The sequence below is a fragment of the Amphiura filiformis genome, chromosome 1 (assembly GCF_039555335.1).
Source record: "Amphiura filiformis chromosome 1, Afil_fr2py, whole genome shotgun sequence".
NCBI classification, from domain to species: domain Eukaryota; kingdom Metazoa; phylum Echinodermata; class Ophiuroidea; order Amphilepidida; family Amphiuridae; genus Amphiura; species Amphiura filiformis.
Genome location: NC_092628.1, coordinates 46782161 through 46804510, shown reverse-complemented (window position 1 = coordinate 46804510; position 22350 = coordinate 46782161). Strand labels below are relative to the sequence as shown.

Here is a 22350-nt window from a genome sequence, read left to right as displayed (position 1 = left end):
TTTTATGCAACTTTCAAAAATGGAATTCTAAACATCAATTACATACAAATCAATACCAACTTTAACAGAATCAGCCATATAATTTATGATTGTTGATGAAAATATTGATTTTTAGACCCCTGTCTAAATACTTGTTTTGGCCGGCACCTTCTCATTTTTTGGCTGATTTGGATGAAAAAGATGTCAAAATGCTCAGGAGATCATACTGCATCAAACAAGCTGGTTCCCTAAGAAATTTGAAGCGTCATCATTCTTTAACCCACCACTACTATTATGTTATGTTATGTTATGTTATGTTATGTTATGTTATGTTATGTTATGTTATGTTATTTGTAGCACAAAAGAGACAAATAGGATAATATATAAATTAACATACGGAAAACATCAAACAACCCAATCTATAGACGAATCCAAATACACGCATTCCTACACCTGACTAGCAGCCTTTAGTTGGGTAGCCGTCGGCTACAATGCACTCAAAATGTGAAATGATTCGGCCTTGGCGGAAATTTTAAACTGCATTCCATCACCCGTTTTACACCTTAATACATAATAATGGGATTAACTACACGCGGTATCTATGCATTGATGTACTTGCGAACAAAAGGACTATGTATGAATAGATGCGATGGGATTACCTACGGAATTATCTCTATTATATATATTATTTTATTAACCCTCCTCGTCCTTGCATCTTCTCTAGGTGTTAGGCGGCTTTTATTTGCACAATTGGACGCTCAAAACACCAGGTTGGTGCTAGCGGCTACCCAAAGATGTCCGACCAAATCCTGACCATGACTTGGCTCGTTGGATTCGTCTATAGAACATCTGGCACAAATTGGGTTTCAAGCAGGGGCGAAGCCAGCTTTCTTGGTCGGGGGGGGGCAAAATAAAATTTTGGGGGCACAGACGAAAAAAATTGCAGTTGCATCATACAATACATAGAGACTGTATGTCTTTGAGCTTCCCGAAAAGGGTCTTATTGTGATGATGTGCGCGCGTAGCGCGAAAAAAATGGTATTTTACACTATTTTCGCCCATTGTCCGGCTAAAAAGGGCTTTATTGTTACAATGTGCTCGCGTAGCGCGGAAAATGTTTGTATTTTACACTATTTTGGCCCTGAAATCTGCTAGAAAAGGGACTCCTTGCCCTTTTTCTTTTCCTTTGCCCTCCTGATTTTCTCTTTCATTTGTTGTCAGAGGGGCACCTTTTCTTTCATTTTTTTGTCAGGGGGCTTTATATTACATGGCAGAATGCTTATCAACATTACACATAACTGTGTGCTTTATTTTGTATTATCTTACTAGTGGTAATCTCATTCCAACATTATTGTCTTAGTATATGATTCAAAAAACCACCCAAGTCCAGAATTTAAAATGAACCCCACGAAGTCCCTGAAATGCTAATCGTCATACCTAATACAGTTTAACCCACCCATTTGCACGTACAACTTACCATATTGACCAGGTAAATCTAACTGAAGGAATTAAAATGATACACAGGTTTTTTTCTCAAAATCACTTCCCATGGACTTGGGTGGGTTTTGGATTCATGTATTCAATTTTGATTTTTTTTTAAATTCGCGATATAATACAAATTTCATGACAAATTATTGAGGCCAAATTTGGGTTACAATATGCTTTTTTCATGATTTTATATTTTTTACCAAAATTCAGTCGAATTTTACGTAGACCTTTGATTTGCAAGAGGCAAAACCTTTGCTTTCTAGAAGTTGTCATATTGACTTCTTTGATGTACACATTCATATCAATGTATTGGTATACTTTTCATTTCAAATATCTTAAATTCGTTTAAAAATTCCATTTTGACCATTTTGACTTTTTTGTCAACATTGAGAAAAATCATCATAATAATGCATTTCCAAAAAGAACTTGTCTCAAGATATAAAGATGCAATTTTTTCGTTAACGAATAATGCAAAAACATGTGGCATGTATTCTCAACAGCAAATATGAAGTTCATACTTAATTTACTTTCGAAGTTATATATACCTATATTGGGGAAAATCACAAATACTGCATTTTTCAACCGAAATATCTCAGCCCACATCACTTTTAGAAATGCCAGGAGAGGGAAATGAAAAGATCAGAGTGTGTTGAAACATTTTAACACAAAATGGAACGTTTTCCAAAATGTTGCACAAAAATCGAGCAGACAGACCGATGTAGCCTCTCTACCAATATATTTGGCCCGGTGAAAATATGGCACAAACAATATTCTTCCTAGCATGTCATTTGTATCACACTTCACAAAAGACACATGAGGCCCAACCATGACACATGAGGCCCAACCAAGGCCGACGAGACATATTTTCAAACTCTTATTTAATAAGATTTATTAAAAACCACGAGACAGTTAAACTGCTGATATGCCTGCATAATAGTTTAAAACCATCACAATTATACAAATGTAATAAATATATAAAACATGCAAACTGCAAAATGCAAATATACTTTTCATGCAAACGCTGCCAAAATTGGGTAAATATTATAAAGATAATAAATATGAAAGAATTGCACAAATTCCCCATTAATTACACTATACAAAGATCATTAAAGGTATTTTAAGATCGGGCAACCTGCCCATGTTAATATTGCTATTAATTGAAAGACTACTAGTATTCCGCCAACCTTCATCGCACAAACTGCTAACATTCGCGAAGTTAAGAGTGGATTGACTGTGTCCAGTTATCAATCGACATCAATGTACTACCACTGCGCTCTGCACATGATGACCCCACAATTCGTACCTTTCGCAAAATAAATCAAAGGTCCTAACTCTACTGTTGAGTGCTGGTTATTAACATTAAGAAATCGTGTGAAGAAAATAAAGGCACATTCTTGCACATTTTGGTATTGTTTCATGAAGTTAGGAGATCCAAGAGATCAAAACAATCTGAGTGGGACTCCGTGGTGTGATTGTTAGTTGACTCTTAACGTACCAGTTTGGTTGCACCTGTGATGGCAGTGTGTTACTCATGTGTGGTGTGTGTGGTTCTTACCACCTAGTTCCTTTCGGAGCTGCGAATTCCAAAAAGGGTGGTCTTTCCGGGGAGCATACCCGTATGGTCATTTGTGCCCCATAGATTAATAAACACAGATAATGGAATGTTCCATGCCTGTGCCATCTAAACGTACTTGAATTCAGCTGACGCCGGTACAGCGTTCAGACCTGGCGACATCGCTCACAGTTACGCGCGAAGTTACTCGCTATTTTTGAGCGATTTGTGAGCAAACCTGACTTAGCGTCGACCCCACAGGCAACATGTCCACATTTCGCGGTACGAAAGCCCCTCCCCGGGGGCGTAGCTAGTGGTATGGCGCCCAAGGGAATGACGCCCTCCCAATTCCTGTAACAATTGCGCGCGGATATTAATTTGATCTTAAATAATCCTTCAGATGACTATTTATGTTGAAATTAATTGTACTTTCACCGCTTAGGTATAGATAAATTTGTATATTTTGCACTCCCTACGGCGCTCAGGGCACATACCCTCCCTTACCCCCAACTCCCTCCTAGCTACGCCACTGATCAAGAGCAGGGACCAACATGAAGGGTTAGCAAGTTTAACTGATGGAGTGCCCATAATATTTTAAATTCGTTATCTGAATCATGATAGTGTAAAGTTGGTGAATCCGAATCATAGTAATGATAGGGTACATGAGCACCGTCTGCAGTCTCAGCAAATGGCCAAAATCCATATAGATGGGTCTCTTCACAAATATTCAACAAAGATGTTGTCATGTAGAATCCTGAAAAGAAAATAAGAACGTAATTGTTGGTAATTCGGTTTCAGTAGTAAGTTTAGCTGACCTGCACACCTCAAAGGGTGTTGCTGCCACTAAAGATCGAGACAATAGAGAGATTGCGATGTTCCAAACGCAGCACGTGGAACGTACGTTTTTACGTACGTTAATACGGTGTTAAATATTGCTAGTCTTGGTTCCAAACTGGATGGTGCTCATTCGTCACGAAGGAGAACAAGCTGGAATGAAGACTATAATATTTGATCTAATCTAATCTAGGTCGATAGAGGGCATAGTGATTGAAAAAATAACAGTAAGCTGAGTCTCTGCCTAATTCAAACAGGCCGCTTTTGATTTTGACTAAAATTTTGACCTACATGCTGATTAAACTTAATTGGTTTTTTTGTACTCCCCAAATATTATAGTTGCCCAAAAACATATATTTTGGTAGATTAAAGATCACTACATCCATACATCATGACTTTACTTTCAAAATGAGACTTTTTCGTCCTGAAAATTGGGCGCGTTGCATGGACTTAGACATGAGGTAAAATCAGCATATTTCAAAGTAGCATCTGCGTTTTATTCTACGTTGGAATCCAAAATGGGAAACCGCAATGTCATTTTTTGTACGAAAAGTATCACACACATTTCAATGGGCAATCTCTGCGTATGAATATTGCGTTTAAATTTAGTCCATTTTTAACACATCGTTGTACCTTTATTATAATGATTTGTTACAAACAAAAAGGATCATAATTATAATTAGACTTTCCTTCGTATGTTTATTATCTTTGACTGTCTTTAACATATTGTGAAATGGACAAATTTTGTGCATTTTCAACGATGTATCTACGTCGATTTCGCACTTGGAATATCTTCAAAAATAGCTAAATACGTGACCTCGCTTCGATACAGGAGAGTGGTTTAGAATAGATCAACGTACGTCCGATGTCTACGTTTGGAAATCGCAATGTCTCTATTATTTTAACTTAACTGAGTGGCAATTAGTTTAAAGGAAATCTTAACCGAGGCAATACTTCCAAGATGAATAGGCATATTTCATGAATAAATTCCTTCTCTAAACTTCCCCAGTGTGCAATATCTTCCGGCTCTGATATTTTACCACTCGTTAATTTCTGGTGTGTTTTTTTTCTGTGCGTGTTCGATCTTACCCGTCGTTATCTGAGTCTGATGTCCCAATGCCTTCCACATATGCCACACAGCTAAAAAATTCTCCGGGTATCCGAAAGCCACCTTCGTTTTATCTTGAGATGCGGCCAAATTTGCAGCTTGAACTGAGAGACGCCACGTGGCAGATACGGAAAGTGCTGGTACCCACACAACACCATCATAATTGGTTAAAGTTTGTAGGAATTCACGTTTGCTAGCATCGGTTGATATACTATCAAACCTACGTGTAAATAAAATGTTAAGATATTATTATACCTGTGACTAATTATTAGTCAAGGGCTTCAAAAAGTCTCTATGTCGCAGGTCTCGGGCGGCAATGGTAATGGATGTACTACTACACTTCTAATAAATACTCAAACGATTTCAGGAGTGACACATTTTTTTAGAGTTTTTCATTAGATCACTACATAGTGCTGTAGAGCCAATGTCAAAGGTCTTATTTTTCCATGGTGTTATTCTGGGACTGCAGATGAAACAACGTAGCATCCTCTTATTTTGATTTTTGTTATTGCTTTACCTTTCTCTGAAAATCGACGGATTTGCTGTCACGAGATCAGTGTGTATACCAACATCATCTTCGAATCCTTTCAAGATTGGTAGATTACATCTTTAAAAATAAGTAAAGTTACATATACAGCATATCAATAGTGTTTAAAAGGGTAATAAGGTTCTTGTGCGATGGCAACAAATTATCGGTACAGGTGTACATAATAAGGAGCAGAGGTCCAAAAATCCAGCCTTGAGGAACACCCCAATATTTGGTTTGCCTGAGGATCAGTGGCGTAGCTAGGGGTGGGCAGGGTGGGCGACTTGCCCACCCTGGAAAAATCTGGGGGGAAATTTGAAGCAAGAAGGGAAAAAAAGAGAAAGGAAAGGGGGAAGAAAAAAGAAAAGAAGGAAAAAAAAAGAAAGAAGGGAAAAAGAAAGAAAAAAAGAGAGAAGGCGGAAGGAAAGAAGAGAAAAGGAAGAGGGAATGGGGAAAGAAAGTGTCCAGAGGGAAGGAAAAGCAACAGAGAGAAAATTCTGAATAAATAAAAAAGGGGAAATGAAAAAAATAAAAGGGAAGCCTAACAGTGATGGGTGAAGGAATAGGGAAAGGGGAACGAAAGAAGGAAAAAGAGGAAAAAACAACAACTTGTATGTTTATTGTGGGGAAGCAATGCATGCACAGGGGGAAGGAGTGTAAGAAAGGGGAAGAAATTGAAGAATATGAAGGAGGACCGGGAATTTAAGGAAGGGAATGGAAAGTGATTTGAGGGGAAGTAATTTAAGTGAGTGTAATGGAAGGGGGAAGGAATGAGAGAAAGGGGAAGAAACTGAAGAATATGAAGAAGATGTGTAGAGAAAGAATGGAAACTGAAGGAACAGAAGGGGAAGTAATAATTGGAAAGTAATTTAATGGAAGGGGGAAGGAATGAGAGAAAGGGGATGAAATTGAAGAATGTAAAGAAGAAGGAAAGAGAACGAAGGGGAGAAGGGGGAAATAATTCAAGTGAATGTAATAGTGAAGAATAATCAGTTTTATTTATTTTAACTGTTCTTACATTGTAAATTCATTTTTGTTTCCTTTCAGATAATTCTAAAATCAAAACTTAACATTTTTTATGGCAAAATTTTCACATAAACTTGACGTTACAAATGTATGCAATGAGGCTTCTCCTCATGGTATAAAGATGCCCCAAACCCATGAGCTTCCGGGGGCTTCGCCCCCTGGACCCCCACCAGGGGCCCTAAAGCGGGCCCCTGGACCCCACGTCAGTGGTCGCTCCACTCGCTATGCTTGTTTCGATCTATTTATTTATTAACTTGGGGGACATTTTTTTAGCCTTGCCCACCCTGACAAAGAGGGCTGGCTACGCCCCTGCTGAGGATCTAACTTACTTTTACTTTCAAGTTTTTTGTTAGATATAAGATTACTCGAATGCCTTCGAGAGGTTCAGATGGGTGTATATATGTTGTATATACGGGATGTAATACGTTACATGCGAATGACCATAGGGACGATCTACCCGGACGAAAAAGTAAACCAAATATAGAAAGTCTTTTATGGATAATTCTCTCAAGATTGGTTTGAAACAGATACCTGTATGGGTTTACAATAATTGCTAAAAGTATTGAAATTAAACCAGATACTTGGTACGCTTGCGTTGTTTGGAAAAGGGCGATTAAACACTGGTAATGTGAAATAATTACCTTAATATGAAGTCAGCATCGTCTATTTGTTTCCCGCATTTCGAATTGAATAGAATCCCGCTATTGCCAATAATATTGCACTTCTTATATCGACGTTTATCTTTAAAGAGTGAAGTCTAGAAAAGAGTTTAAGACAAAATATGTTAGTATACAATACATAGCAAAATAAACACAATATTAATAGTAACTCCAGCACATTAAACTTATTTGCGGCTAAAATACAGTTTTTAAAATTTGAAGATTAGTTATTTTTACCTGCGGGAATAGGTTCCAGAGATCTTGAGTAATTTTTGCACTACCCAGAGAATATAAGAAGCCGAGCGTCTGATCAATATTTGTATTCTCTTTTGTACAGAACATATTTTGTGGCAAACCAACAGTAGTACTTCCTTCAATGAATTCCTCCCTACACGGAAAGAATTGGAATAGTATTCGTTTGGATTTTTATTTTATTACATGTATCTGCAGTTGAAGAATATAAACAACATAAACTATTGTTAATAAGAAAGAAAAAAAGCAAGGTACACCAACTTGATGTGGGGAAACAAGTAAAATATGCAGACTAGACAGTACGCAGGGGGACAAAAACAGCAAATGTAGGCATAAGAAGTAGGCAAAGTTCGATAGCCAAACATTACCAGTTCCATTTTCCCAATTAAGAATTAGCATCGCACCAATCGTTATGATAATACAGCGCCCCATCCCGGCCCTCCATGTATGCTATATCCAATACAGTGTATTGATGACCGTCCCCCATACTAGCTATAGCGATCATTTCTGCATGAAACGAGATGAATTTTCCACCCATTGCCTCCACCACATGCTCGATCTTTCTCGATCGTTTTTACTTGGTCGACGAAGTAAGAACGAGCAGCATGTGACAGAGGCTAGTCACGGGAGGCCAGCTAGCATTTTCTCTGCTGAGATTTTAATATTTTGCGGGAGACTCGAGAAATATTTTGCACCGGGATTTAGCTGAGGATTAGTCCGATAATTGTTTCTGACCGGTTTCTGAATGTTTTTCTTGAAAAGTCATGTTTGGTTATTTCCTGCGGATATTTGTGTTATTGACTGATAACATTATCCAGCTCAAGAAGGTAATTCCTTTTTTAGCCATTGTTGATATTAATAAAAACCTGCTAAGGGGTCCAATTTTGACCAGAACCTGTTTAGGGGGGTACTTTGGGGGGGGGGAAGCGCGCTAAAAACCTGTTAAGGGGGTGATTTTGAAAAACATGGTAGAACCTGTTTAGGGGATGTTTTTAAAACCGTTGTTCACGCATGTGTACACCAATATAGCTGAGTGCCCCCCCTCCGGGCAAAAGTGTCAGGAAATCAGTACACTGGAAGTGATGAAGATCACTGTGTACATAGCAGTCAAACAACACCAAACAGACAAAAAACAACCGAAGTTTCGAGCAGATAAACTGCTCTTCTTCAGGGACAGACAACAAAATATAAAGCAAACAACAAGAACTACATGCTGTAGTTTAAAAACAAATTCAAGTCAAAAATTGAAGGCAAGTTCAAATTGAACTAAGTAGCAAACAAAGACAGCAAACTCAGAGCAAAATAAGCTGTGTCTTCTCTCAGTGATTCGCTCTCACTGAGAAGAAGATTCTCATCTTCTCTCATCGAACCCAATTTCCTCGGTATTGATATGCAAATACGACTGGCTGTATCTATTGCTCTAAGCATTCGGTCCAGATTAGCGATATTTGAGTTTTGCGGGTAATAGAGGCCATTCATGCTTTTATCGATTGGCACGAAACAAAGGATTTGATCTGGTGTCCACTGCACATTAGAGAATGAATTTGGAGAAAACCTTCTGATAATTACAAACACTCGCTGAGCAACAAGACCTTCCCTCTAAGCGTTTAATCCGATAAGCTGATTATTTATTTGTTTTCATGAATTGGAAGACATTCTTTGATGTATTACTGAGCTCAATCATCTGGAATTACTGGAGCGTGAGCCACCCAGGCTGGTGGCTCAGCATAGTATTTTATTAACAGAAGGTTTTCTCCAAATTCATTTCCTAATGAGTCCATTCAATCAAATGTTGTCATCAATCTATTTGATCGTAGTGCATTTATTATGTGTGTGAGACGAACTGTCACGGTATATCATGCTTTTGTTGAATGAAGTCCGATCCGCCATATTTATGGTATGATACGTCATATGCACAACCTCTATTGTATGTATGCTATTTGTCTAAATAACCTAAACAGGGTTTGGTGTTGGATACCTTGGAAATCGCCATGTGTATATTATTCGAACAACAAGAAACAAACCCCATTATCATATACATAGTACCCTGTTTAATTTTTAAAGCGAAATGAAAATAGATACTTTAATATGCCTAGTTCGATTACTACCCAGCAAACACAAATATACCACAGAAAACGTTAAATATCGGATTAAAGGGTATGTGAGGGTCAAGGGTATAAAAGTTTTTAATAACATTCAAAAAACATTTTGTTCAAAACTTGCTGCAAAACATTGTAACATGATAGGCTCAAGTACACATAATGTTTGCTAAATGATATTTTACTCTAGCATAATTTTGGTTTAAAATGGGAGGTTTTTTCAGTATAAGACAATAGAAACAAATTAGTTCGATCGACAATCGATGCTTGGTCGACCCTTATTATTTATGAAATCAATTAATTGACTATTGTTAATTGTGATAACATATGAATCTTAGTATGAATTGATATTGACCAATATACATTTAGCATTAATTCTCATTAATTAATTGTTAGTTCGTTAATAACACTCATCACAGCAGCATCGACGGTCGATCCAAAGATCGAACAAATTTGGTTCTGTGCCTAACACGTTTTAAAAAAGAGTTTTCATGATTTTTTATAAATCGACATTGATATGTCATCAAAATGTTTTAACTAAAACCAAAAACACATGCATTATCACGTTTTAAAAACATTTTGGTGTTTGCTGAATAGTATCCATAAGCAAAACACTTTGACAGCTATTTAACGCAACGAAATAGCAATGGCGAAAAATGACGTTGCACGAACTTGCTGTTGCTTCTGATTAATTCATGTTTCCATGCTTGCTAAAGTCATAATCATTGGCCAAAATGTACAGGGTGTAACAATAAAATTTGTACAATTTTGAAAATAGAATGACACAAGTATGCCGTTTATTTTTGGGGGTGATATTTATATGTCTATCAAGATAATTTCTTTAGCCACCAGCTAAGCTTTATTCCAATAAAATCGACGGTATGCAAGTGAAGATATGGCCAATTATGTAACCTAGTCTTAAAACCGCTTGGGCCACTTTTGTCTAAGTGTTACAAAAGTGACAGAATAGAGTTGAACCATGGACCATTTGGACGATGCTCTTATGATAGATAGATTTAAACAATAGGGTATTCGAAGTGGTAGAAATGATTACATAATAGAATATCTCCTTGAGTTTTTGAAAGTCACAACTAAGCACTGACTTAATAACATCATTTACTAAAAATCGTGGCTGCTGCAGATCAACAACTTCAATTCACGTTGGAAGAGCGTATTTTTATGGTTGTGACATTCGGTAGCACATGGAGTCAAGCAGAAACCATAAGATTATTTATAGCTCATTTTCCAAACTCACGTCTTCCATAAAGGCATTACATATAACTATGAGAAGTATGTAGAATTTGTTAACAGAAATGCTGGCAATAGTGGTCGCCCCAGAACAGCTAGAAGATCTAGAACAGCAAAATCTTATTGTTTTGTACTTATGGATGCAAAGACTGTTCTCAGTGTTACCAATGATATCTCAGGGATATGAGAAATTACTTTATTTATAAGATAATTTGAAAGAAATTTCACGGCTTCATTTATAGATTTTAAAGAAATATCATATTATTTTCATGAACAAACACCACTTATAATTCTTTTATGTCAGTTACTTGATGTTTAATGCACGATAAGCATATCTACGCGGTTCAAACTTGGTATGCGCAAACATGGCAAAAGTCGCCCAACACGTTTTCTGAACGATTTAGTTAATCGGACATAACTTTTGAACCCAAACTAGTAAAGAAACCAACTAAACGTCTTCTATTAGCCAAGATATCACTGATTTTATTGCATATAACATTTGTGCTATAACTTTTTTAGTTTTTTCCTGAGAAGTCAAAATGCAATTGTACAAATTTTATTGTTACACCCTGTATGGTTATGAAGTTTTCAAAAAATGCAAGAGGAAGTCATTCCATATTTTTATCATCGTAACTAAATGTGAGTATACATAAATCCCGGGGATATGAATCATTCCCTATTAACAATTAAAATATTATTTGTCAATGGCAGTGAAAATTCAGATATTTGTGGGCTATAGTCCGTTTAATTTTCTATAGAAAATATTTGTACTTGTAATTACATCGTACGGACAGGACTCCTAAGTCTACCTGTAACATGTGTAATGAACTTTATTCTTAGTTATACAGATTTCGCGGGTCATTTGATCATTATGAAAATTATTCATATGTCTTCTCGTGAATCAAGTAGTCATGAAAAACTATTGGCCTCTTGCTACTAATATTGTAAATACCACAAAGATCGAAATGTTAAATTTGAAGAGTATCATTTTGGTGTATAATTTTATTAAACTGCCTTATGGCAACTCTTTCAGGGGCCCATCAAGATCTGGAGGACAAACAACCCTACCGCTTTAGTGTTGACAAAACGCTGCACTCACGTATAATTAAGTGAAAGTATGGTACAATTTCAGCCATGAAGGCTCTACTTTCATCCATCTGAACCTCAAGCCTCTTTTTTTTTTCATTTTCGTTTTTGCTCGGAGCCCCTGAACCCTCAGGCCCATGGACTTCGTCCACCCTGTCCACCCGCTTGCTACGCCCCTGGATGGGTAATCGCTACAGAAGGTGTGAATTATCCTTTATGCACACATCACTTTTGTTCTGAAATCGACCAAGTAATAATGACACACACAATTTTAAAACAACATCTTTTGCACAGAGTTCAATGGGATTTGAAAAGTAAAGTGGCAGGGCAGTCTGGTGATAACGCTTTTATAGTGCATGATGGGAAGTCCTTAATTCCTACCCTGGGAATTCGTAGTGTCCGAGCGCACGGTCTCAATGATATATAACATACCTGTACTTAAGTAGCAGTGTCCGATTCGTCTTTTGAGAAGCAGTACTGGTATCGTTCAATAACAGGGCAAAAAAATCCGCTCTAGTTTTTGGCAACGAATATTTCATTAAACTTTTCATTAAGTACCTACAGAGAATGATGATAATAATATTGATAATAATATTGATAATGATAAGAAGGAGAAGAATAAGAATAATAATAAAAGCTGCTTTATTCTGCCGATTTTTTTCAATTGTAGTAATTGGATTTTCGAAGGAGCCTTTATATTTCACGTGTACATTGAGTGGTTTTTAAATGCACAATTGGTTTTCCCTAAGTGATATTGCTTATATGAGACAATTACAGTATAAATTGTCAAGCTATTATAATTTATTATAATTACAATACCCTTAATGACAACTCTGCATGCAATAAGTGGCTTTAATAATTTAAAATGCCTGCAGTGCACTTTAAGGTGGTACTACACCCCTTGATAAAACACACTGGTAACAAAAGTTATGTATATTATAGGGGCAAGGAATCCAGTTACTACACTGGAATTTCAGTGACTCAAGCCAAGCGGTACATGTACCGCTAGAATGTACTTCCGCTAGAATGTACCTCATTTCTTAACATATAATGAATCACTTGTCTTGAATCACTGAAATTTCAGTGAAGTAATTGGATTCCTTGCCCATATAATATAAATAACTTTTGTTACCAGTGTGTAGTTATTTTTTGAGAAAAATGCAAAATTAGTCACAAAATTTATCAGGGGGTGTAGTACCACCTTCATGACAGTTCTGCGTGCAATGAGTGGCTTTAATCACAGATATTCTGTGCTTTAATAACTTAAGTGGTTGCAGCATATATTGTTCATTTAATGATACATTAACATGATTAATAAATGTCAATTTCCAGATATTGAATTACTATAGATGCCAATGCAACAATGCCGTCTGACCCTGAAGACAGGCATATTTTCATTATGTTATTATATTGCTTTCCGACTATAAACCTCATTGCTGCAAGTAATGTCTCCTATTTTTATTAATAATCTTTATTTTCTTTCTTTGTTCCTTTCACAACAATTTCTTTCTCTACTAACATGCACATATAAATATGTAAACACATCTACCACATTTCAAAATAATAGCAAAGCTGCTTAATATCGTCATTGTTAACGCGAGTTTCAGTTTTGAGTTTGCATCTATCGACCACTTTATTTTGCAATTCAGTTTTAATAGCGTTTTTAAGGGATCTGGAATGAGTGTTTTAAGCGTTTCGACAGTATTTTTTGTGGGACATGAGAGCACATCAGACATATCGAATTGCATTCTGAATACGAAGAATGTCTTTCTGATATCAAATAATTTTCATTTTTTGAAATTCACGATCTAATACAAATTTTATGACAAATTATTAAAATTTGATATTTTTCACATTTTGATATATAACAGTCCTCGAAGTAAATTTTTATAAATTTAATGATATATTCTTAAAGTGTATGTAGCTGGGAGGAAAAGCCGACGATCAATTGAAAATTTTGGCCTTTCATATTGAAGATATGGATTTTTTCCCAAAAAGGCCTAATTTTGTTTTCAATTGATCGTCGGTTTTTCATCCCACCTACATACACTTTAAGTAAAAATTATCAGATTTATAAAGTTTACTTCGAGTACTGCTAAATATCAAAAATATCAATTTTTAATGATTTGATATCAGAAGGACATTCTTCGATTTTTAGAATGCAATCCGATATGTCTGATGTGCTCTAATGTCCCACAATATATACTGTCCAAAATGTTCATACCCCATCCGTTCAGAAATAAATTTTTTGTAAAGATACTTTTTGTGCACATGTTGCCCTGCGCTGCATTGCGCGCACCAGATGCATTGCCTTTGATCACGCATGCATCACACACTGAAGCTACAGTCTCGAGAATACCAAATGAATTATGATTGTTATTACCATGAAGCAATTCCTGGAGAGGGCAATCCCTCATTTGCATGTGCCGCATTCTTATTTAAATTAGCCATTGTGTTATTGCTTAATATTCATATGTTATGGGGAGCACTTTACACTACCAGGTTGGGCAAGTCATGAATAATTTAGCGCACATCATATATAACGATTCGTGATACCCAATTGTGGCACATTTGATGTCGTTTAAGAGGCAGAGAATTTTATTTCAATTTTATATAGGCCAAAATATTTCTATATAATTTCTATATAATTCTATGTAAAAATTACATAAAGACCCCGCCAAAGATTACTGTTTCCTTTTTATGGTAATCTAATCTTTTATTTCCTGAAAAGAAAATTGGGGTCTAATGTGGATTTTTTAAATAAATGATAAAAACATCGAACGCGTATACAAGAAAAATGGTAGACTGACTGGGCTCCATTCCTCGCAACTGACGCGATGTACTGCAGAGCATGTGGGCGAAATCAAAATCGATTTATGTGTATCATAGTACCCTCGTATTAATTGTCTGTATGCGCTTAAGAATTCAACAATATAAATACTGGTAGCTCTATTATAATACACATTAATGTTTTAAGCAGATAAAATTCCAAAACATGGTACGTTTTCTGTCTTTGCTTATCACGTGGTATGTTGAAGTAATGGAGTTGCGATTATGTGTTTGAATTTTTACGATAACATCAATAAGTCCTTGTGGCCGAGCGGTCTAAGGTGCTAGTGATAATATGTCGATACTGTATACATGATAGCGGCGCAGTGCAGCGTGGGTTCGAGCCCCGCCTCTGGCGAACTAAATTTCCATTTCTTTTAATTTCATATTATGTTAGGGAAATGTGGCTGGGAGAATGTATGCATGACGAAGAGTGGTGAGGATTGTTATAGGCGATCACTCGCCTTGTAGCGGTTGCTGAGAAATTACTTTGCACAAAAAGTATCTTTACACAAAAGTACAATGTTTAGCAAAACTAAGATTCCTCCAACATGACTGTGCACTTACCCGTCTGTTGCGGCATGATAGTTTCTGTCAAATCTATAGTTGTTCAAAGTCAGAAACACATTTCTAAGCCCTTGTTGCCAGCGACTCCTAAAAAGAATAGAAAAGTATATTTTTAAGTAAGAATAAAATAAGATATGCATTGCACATTCACCCATTGCATGGAATGACATATTTTCCTCGCAATTCCCCAGATTCTTTTTTTCTTTTCAATGCATCTCAAACTACTCTTTTCCACTCTCACTTGTCTGTCAGTGTTACTGTCTTAATAATACCCCGGCCCCGCACTCCGTATATCCGCGGGTATTCATGCTTATCGGTAAACTTTAAAAACACCACCTTTTACATCTCATTTCGCGAAGTTTTTAGCGATTTCGCGAATTATTTCCCCTTCGACAATACCCCTATTTCCGCTAAAACGCGAAAGATATTTCTAATATACCCTTTTCTGGCAGAAACGCGTAGTTGCTCGATGAAAAAACCCTTTTTTTTTCAATTTCGCGAACACGTGGTTTGAAAAAACACCCCTTTTTTGTGTGTTTCGCGAATCGCGTTTCTTCATCTGAAAACACCCCTTATTTCGCGAAATTTTTGACGAGCATGAATACCCGCGGATGCACGGAGTGCCGGGCCGGGAATAAATTATACTTACCCCCTTGCTGAATAGGACTTTATTTCAGGTTGTATATGATAACTCTCCATGTGAAGAACCAACCAAACGCAACATATTATTGCTATCATGAAGATAACAGAAATTTTAGTCCTATGCAAAGACATCGTGACCGATTATGTCTGGAAAAAATAAAATAAGCTAATGATATTTTAAGTCATTTCCATCTAACCGTGAGCCGTCCACAAAACCGTTGTAAATTCGCATGCATATGCGTTACATCTGCACACAATGGCTATAATTATGAAAATTGTTGTCAAAATTCCATACGCTATTTAAATGAAATAAGACCGGCTGGCGGCTTCAAATTATTTTCTCAAACATCAGCGTAATTTGTTGTCATACTGAGCAACTTGCTCCACTTCTTTTGGGCCATTCCATTTAAAATCCACATTCCCCTTGTGGAAGATTTTGGAAATATCTTCCACAGAGGGAGTATGTTTTTCAATTGTAATTAGTCAGGGTTAATCATTTTGAAACCCATACTCCCCTGTATTATGATTTTTCTATATCTTCCACAACTGGAGTAAGTATTTTAAATAGAAGTTACCCAATTGTCTTTTCGATTCAAAACTCATACTCCCCCTGTGGAAGATATTTCCATAATCTTCCACAGGGGGAGTGTGAATTTGAAATGGAATTGCCCATTCCTGATGTTGGATTTATGGTCCCGGAGAAACACTATTAGGCTTGAAATTACCCAGTCCCGATTCTCAATATACTGATATGATAAAAGTTAGATTGGTTTACAACGACGTGTTCGCAAGTACAAATAAAGTAAGTATAGTCGGGACCAGATTTTCCGGGAATCTCCCTTACAAACTGTAATGCACGCTGCTTGATTCAATGTGAATTAGGCCTATATCCTGAAGCTTCAAATCGACGAGACGAGGTCGCCACACAATAATACCATTATCATTACCACATTACCACAATATTCAGGTAATTCTCCTGGTTGGTCAAGACCATGAACATTCTTAATTACTTGGCGAGGATGGTTTTGCTGCAACCCATAATCTTTTTTTTATATAAAATCATAATTTCTCAAAAGGTAGATGTCACAGTTTATCAAATAACGGTGAAAATGAAAGCCATTTTAGGGGATTATTATAGTATCATTTTAACAGGTCTGACACCAATTTAAATATTAAAAAATACTGTATATCCCGAATTCATAGCCATGCACTTAAAGCTATAACGAAGCTATAAAGCTATTTTAATAGCTTTATATTTATAGCAAATAGCTTTATAGCTATAAAGCTATAAATCTATAAAGCTATTAAGCTAAAAAGTTATTTTTCAGATGGTCCCGTTTTCCATATTTAATTAAAGATAACTAAATGGTCACTTAAACAGTTAGACGCAAGGGACCATGTATTGGACTGGCAATGAATGGCAGCAGAGATGGCAGTTGTCGTCTTCGCCCCTGAAGAGCAATATCCCAGATACTCTAGTACGTCGAAATCCAGCCCTGGCTCGGATTTGCCACGCCATGCATGGGTGAAACTCAACCGCCTGCGAACAGGAGTAGGTCGCTTCAGGGCTAGTATGCATATCGAGGCCTCACCCAAAGCCCACTTTGTGAGTGCGGAAAGGAAGAGCAGACGGCAGACCACATGCATCATCACAGCTTGTCACCTTCATCGACCCCCAAATGGAACAAAAATTTTAAATCAACGCTAACATTCGTAGATTGTATGTAAGAATCCACTGTGTCAGAAAGTAATAATAGGCCTATTGTTAAAGGAGGATTTCGTGATCCTAGCATCCTCTTTTTATGACATTTTTCAGTAGATATCCACGAAAAAAGCTTATTTCCAAAATTTCAGTTGATTCCGATGTTGCGTTTGCGAGTTATGCATGATTATGTGTATTACACTGCTCCATAGACAATGTGTTGTAATTTCGTTCTGGTATACCAGAACGAAATTCAAATTTAACGCTTTTTTTTCTAAACGAATTAATCTGCAAGAAATATTTAGTACATAAACATTATGTAGCCAGAGATATCCAGTGGTGTAAAAATCTCAACTTTTTTGGGGAAAAGTGGGGGGATGAGGCTGTGGATCATGAAATGCCCCTTTAATATTAATCAATAGTTTAAGTCAGAGAATACACTTGAAACTGTTCAACGATTCTTGGTACGAATTCGAATCCAAGAATCAACACTTTTACGTGTATTCTATTTAACATAATAACATTTAAAAGCTATAACATTCCCTTAACACGATCGCGGTTTAATTGAGATATTCATTTCTTGTCTTATGAAAACAGTAATGACGTAATAAAATTATTCTAATACTTTATTAGTGGAAATCTAACTTTCATTTAAATGGTTTTGGTCAAAAAGTACATTTCGGTGATACTGGGTTCATGAAAAATAACAAAATCCACAATTACGCATTTGTCAGTTTGAATTCTCTCACACATATGACCAAAGTATTCTAGCCAACGTGGCTCTATGGTTTTTGACTACATCCCATGTAAAATACTACTACTTTATCATTTTACAAAGTTATTAGTTTTTTCAATATAAAGTCCACTTACCTTATGTCCTTTTTGCCCAAATTTAAGAACAATGTCATGAAAAAACGACGAGTACCCCATTCATTTTGCACTCGTATTTGTAATAAGGGCAGAATGAAGGATAAATCGATAACTAATTAATATGCAAAATTGACAGATTTTTACAAGTTTATGGAAATTGATTGTCGTTAACAATGGATGTAAACACATGTTTCTGGTGTTGTAATTGATTTAAAATCAAATCTTGTTATTTTGAACTTGCACGCATACATATATTGAAAAATAGACGTTTATTGATGTAATTCACGTGCAAAACTGTGAATAAATATAAAAGGCTACAAATAAAATAGCATAATATTTCCATTTTATTATTGATCAAGTCAATAATTGTTAGAAGCTTTGCGATTACAGAAATAATAATGAGTTTGGTGTCCGATAAATTGCAACAACAACCAAAAAGAAACATAATAATAGCTGTAATTAAGATTTAATTCAAATCTGGTCAACCAGACATACCTAACCTTCAGTCTTCAGCTGGGTTGTGATGGTATTGATGACAATCGAGGAGGAATGTCCTATATGATCCATTAGGTCATTTGCATCACAACCCAGCTGAAGACTGAAGGTTTCAGTCGCAACGTCGGTTCGTCCGTCAAAAATAGGTATGTCTGGTTGACCAGATTTAAATTAAATCTTAATTTCAACATACCCAGATGAATGAGAGTCTACACAGTTTGATTATAATAGCTGCATATTTTTGATTTACAAAATTATTTACTAGATTTATATAACCTTTGGGATTTGATTTGTGAAATCTTTATTGAGGGATTTAAACTACTTCAGTGGCAAGCACTGCTTTTCAAGCAGGCCCTCATACAATAATATTTACAACATTTTTACAGAATATTTACAAAATAACATGATATTTAGTAATTTATACAAAAACATCAATAATAAGTGTGAAAAAAAATAAATGTATCTCAAGTGCATGAACGATATAAATCTAAAAATCAAGGTTTACACGATATGATGGTGGTAAGTTATTCCATAAGTTTGCAGCTCTTATAATAAATATACGTTTACCACTATTAGAATTGCATTTAGGCGCAATCAATGTGTTTGAAGAATGATTAGTAGCAGAGGACCTAAGATTGAGCCTTGAGGAATTCCAGTATTAAGTTTTGAAATCTGACAGAAAAGAATTAACATGCACAGCTTGAGCCCTATTACTTAAGTATGATTTACACAAACCAAGTTCGTTAACCTTAATACCATATTCAGCAACCCAGCAAACACAAAACGTTTTCGACATCATTCGCAAAAGGTTATAAAAGGTTGTCAGAAAACGTTTAAATGTCGGGTTATATAAAGGGTACATTAATGGTATAAAACGGTTTCATAACATTAAATAACATTTGTTGGTAATTTACTGCACAGCAAACACAAATGTTTTACAGAAAACATTTAAATGTCGGGTTATATAAAGGGTATAAAAACGTTTTAATAACATTCCAAAAACATTTTGAAAACTTGTTACAAATCATACTAAACAGAATGTTATTTTGGGGTTGAAAAAATATTTTGCAAAAAATGTTTGCCCAAAATATTTACAATAACGTTTTTAACATGTTTTCACGACCTTTATATAACCCGACATTTGAATGTTATTAAAACGTTTTGTAAAAAACATTTTAAGAACATTTCTGTGTTTGCTGGGTGCAAATATTTTAACATAATGTTATTTAAGTGTTGACAAAATATTTGGCCAGAAATGTTTGCAAAAATAGTTTACAATGACATTTCGAAAACATTTTAAAAATATTGTTGTAGTGTGTTTTCATACAAAACGTTTTAAAACGATTTCATGACCTTTATATAACCCGACATTTTAATGTTATTAAAACGTTTTTACCTAAACCAAAACCCAAAATATAACTTAGTTAAAACGTTTTAAAAAACGTTTTGTGTTTGCTGGGAAGTTTATTAATTAGAACTTCGTGATTTACTGTATCAAAATCAACAGCAACTTTCATTTATCACTGATTTTGATCCAATGTTCGAGGTTTTTGTGGCACTGTTTTGGCTCTCACCCAATGACCCCATATTTTTTACATTTTGCTCTCACCGAATGCCAAAAATCATACTCTCACCTAATGAGTGATCACCCCATAATCTTTTACATTTGGCTCTCACTGAATGCCCCTTACTGTGAAAGCGTCAGCCCTACCCCTATAACCATTTCATATTGAAGTGCCCCCCCCTAGTGCTTAAGGGCTGGGGTATGAACGTTTGGACAGTATTTATTGTGGGACATTAGAGCACATCAGACATATCGAATTGCATTCTGAATACGAAGAATGCCATTCTGATATCAAATAATTTTGATTTTTGAAATTCGCAATTTAATACACATTTTATGGCAAATCATTAAAATTGATATTTTTGATATTTAACAGTACTTGAAGTAAACTTTATAAATCTGATGATTTATACTTAAAGTGTATGTAGGTGGGATGAAAAGCCGACGATCAATTGAAAATTTTGACCTTTCGTATTGAAGATATGGATTTTTTTCCCAAAACGCCAAAAGAAATTAGGTCTTTTGGGGAAAAATCCATATCTTCAATATGAAAGGTCAAAATTTTCAATTGACCGTCGGCTTTTCCTCCCTGCTACATACACTTTAAGAATATATCATTAGATTTATATAATTTACTTCGAGGACTGTTATATATCAAAATTTGAAAAATATCAAATTTTTATAATTTGTCATAAAATTTGTATTATATTGTGATTTTCAAAAATGAAAATTATTTGATATCAGAAAGACATGCTTCGTATTCAGAATGTAATTCGATAGGTCTGAGGTGCTCTTATGTCCCACAAAAATACTTTCGAAACCCAATCAACGCTCATTTTAGATCCCTTAAATCATCCTCTGATTTGCTAGTATGTTGCTTTCATGCTTCACGTCTGTCAGTTTTCTTTTTAAGCCATGTAGACATATCGTAGCAGTACTCCAGCTCTTGCTCCTGTAGAAATTTTGTCCAAGGCCATTTCAAGGTCATCAGAGGTCATTTCAAGGTCACAGCTGGACTTTGTGGTCTTTTTTTTAGACCGCAGCATATCTAGTTAGTCAAAACTATTGTTTTTCAGCAGTTTTATTTTGTCTTCTTCTTCTTTTTCTGTCAACATTTCGTCGGACGCAACACATAGTGGCGTAGGGTGATTAAGGATCACACTTATCTTAGCATTTTTCAAAAACAGCATTAATGCTGTATATCAGATGAGTGTCACTTCATTCAGTAATGTTCAGGCAGGGCCGGATTTACCATTGGGCCAGATGGGCCCGGGCCCAGGGCCCCCAAATTTTGGGGTCCCCCAAATTGCCCTCTGCATGTTTCTTTTTAGCCAAAAAACACCATATTTTGGACCAAAATATGGTAAAGTAGTAAAATTTTGCGCGAGAAGCGCGCACTGCCCCTTTACATAGCAACATTTACCTTCATTTTGAGCTAAAATTGTCTGAAATTGAAATTTTTTCGGAACAAAAATATGTATCTGTCCATCTAATGTAATGCTTCTGCCCAATCGCTCCCTATTTGTAAACCAAAACTTGAGTGCACATGCCTTCCTCACAGTGCGTTTGGGGGGCCTCCAAATTTTGGCCTGGCCCAGGGCCCCCCAAAAGGTAAATCCGGCCCTGTGTTCAGGCAGCAAAACAATTGCACTAATGAACACTGAAATACCATGGTACTGCACTGAAACACACTTTGGTCAGCAGCAACACCAGAACAGAACAGAAATAATGCAAGTATGTTTATACAAATATGTTTATACAAGTGTGTTTATATAAAACATCAAAATGCAAACATATATTTATATGCAACATTCTTAAACACTT

At 35.9% G+C, this 22350-nt stretch overlaps 1 protein-coding gene across 2 annotated transcripts; it reads right to left on the bottom strand.

Annotated features, from left to right (window-relative positions):
• Positions 1 to 3440: 3440 nt before the first annotated feature.
• On the bottom strand, positions 3441 to 18554 carry LOC140147892 (alpha-N-acetylneuraminide alpha-2,8-sialyltransferase-like). Of its 2 annotated transcripts, XM_072169675.1 has the most exons (9): positions 18468 to 18554; positions 15903 to 16042; positions 15254 to 15340; positions 12290 to 12415; positions 7410 to 7560; positions 7155 to 7270; positions 5479 to 5568; positions 4943 to 5181; positions 3441 to 3773 (listed from the first exon to the last, which is right to left on the bottom strand). In XM_072169675.1, the coding sequence occupies exons 2-9, from the start codon at positions 16025 to 16027 to the stop codon at positions 3553 to 3555; spliced, it is 1155 nt and encodes a 384-aa protein (XP_072025776.1). In that variant the 5' UTR covers positions 16028 to 16042; positions 18468 to 18554; the 3' UTR covers positions 3441 to 3552. The 2 variants fall into 2 exon arrangements, with proteins under 2 accessions (XP_072025776.1, XP_072025785.1); XM_072169684.1 differs by lacking the exon at positions 18468 to 18554 and having other exon boundaries at positions 15903 to 16093.
• Positions 18555 to 22350: the final 3796 nt, after the last annotated feature.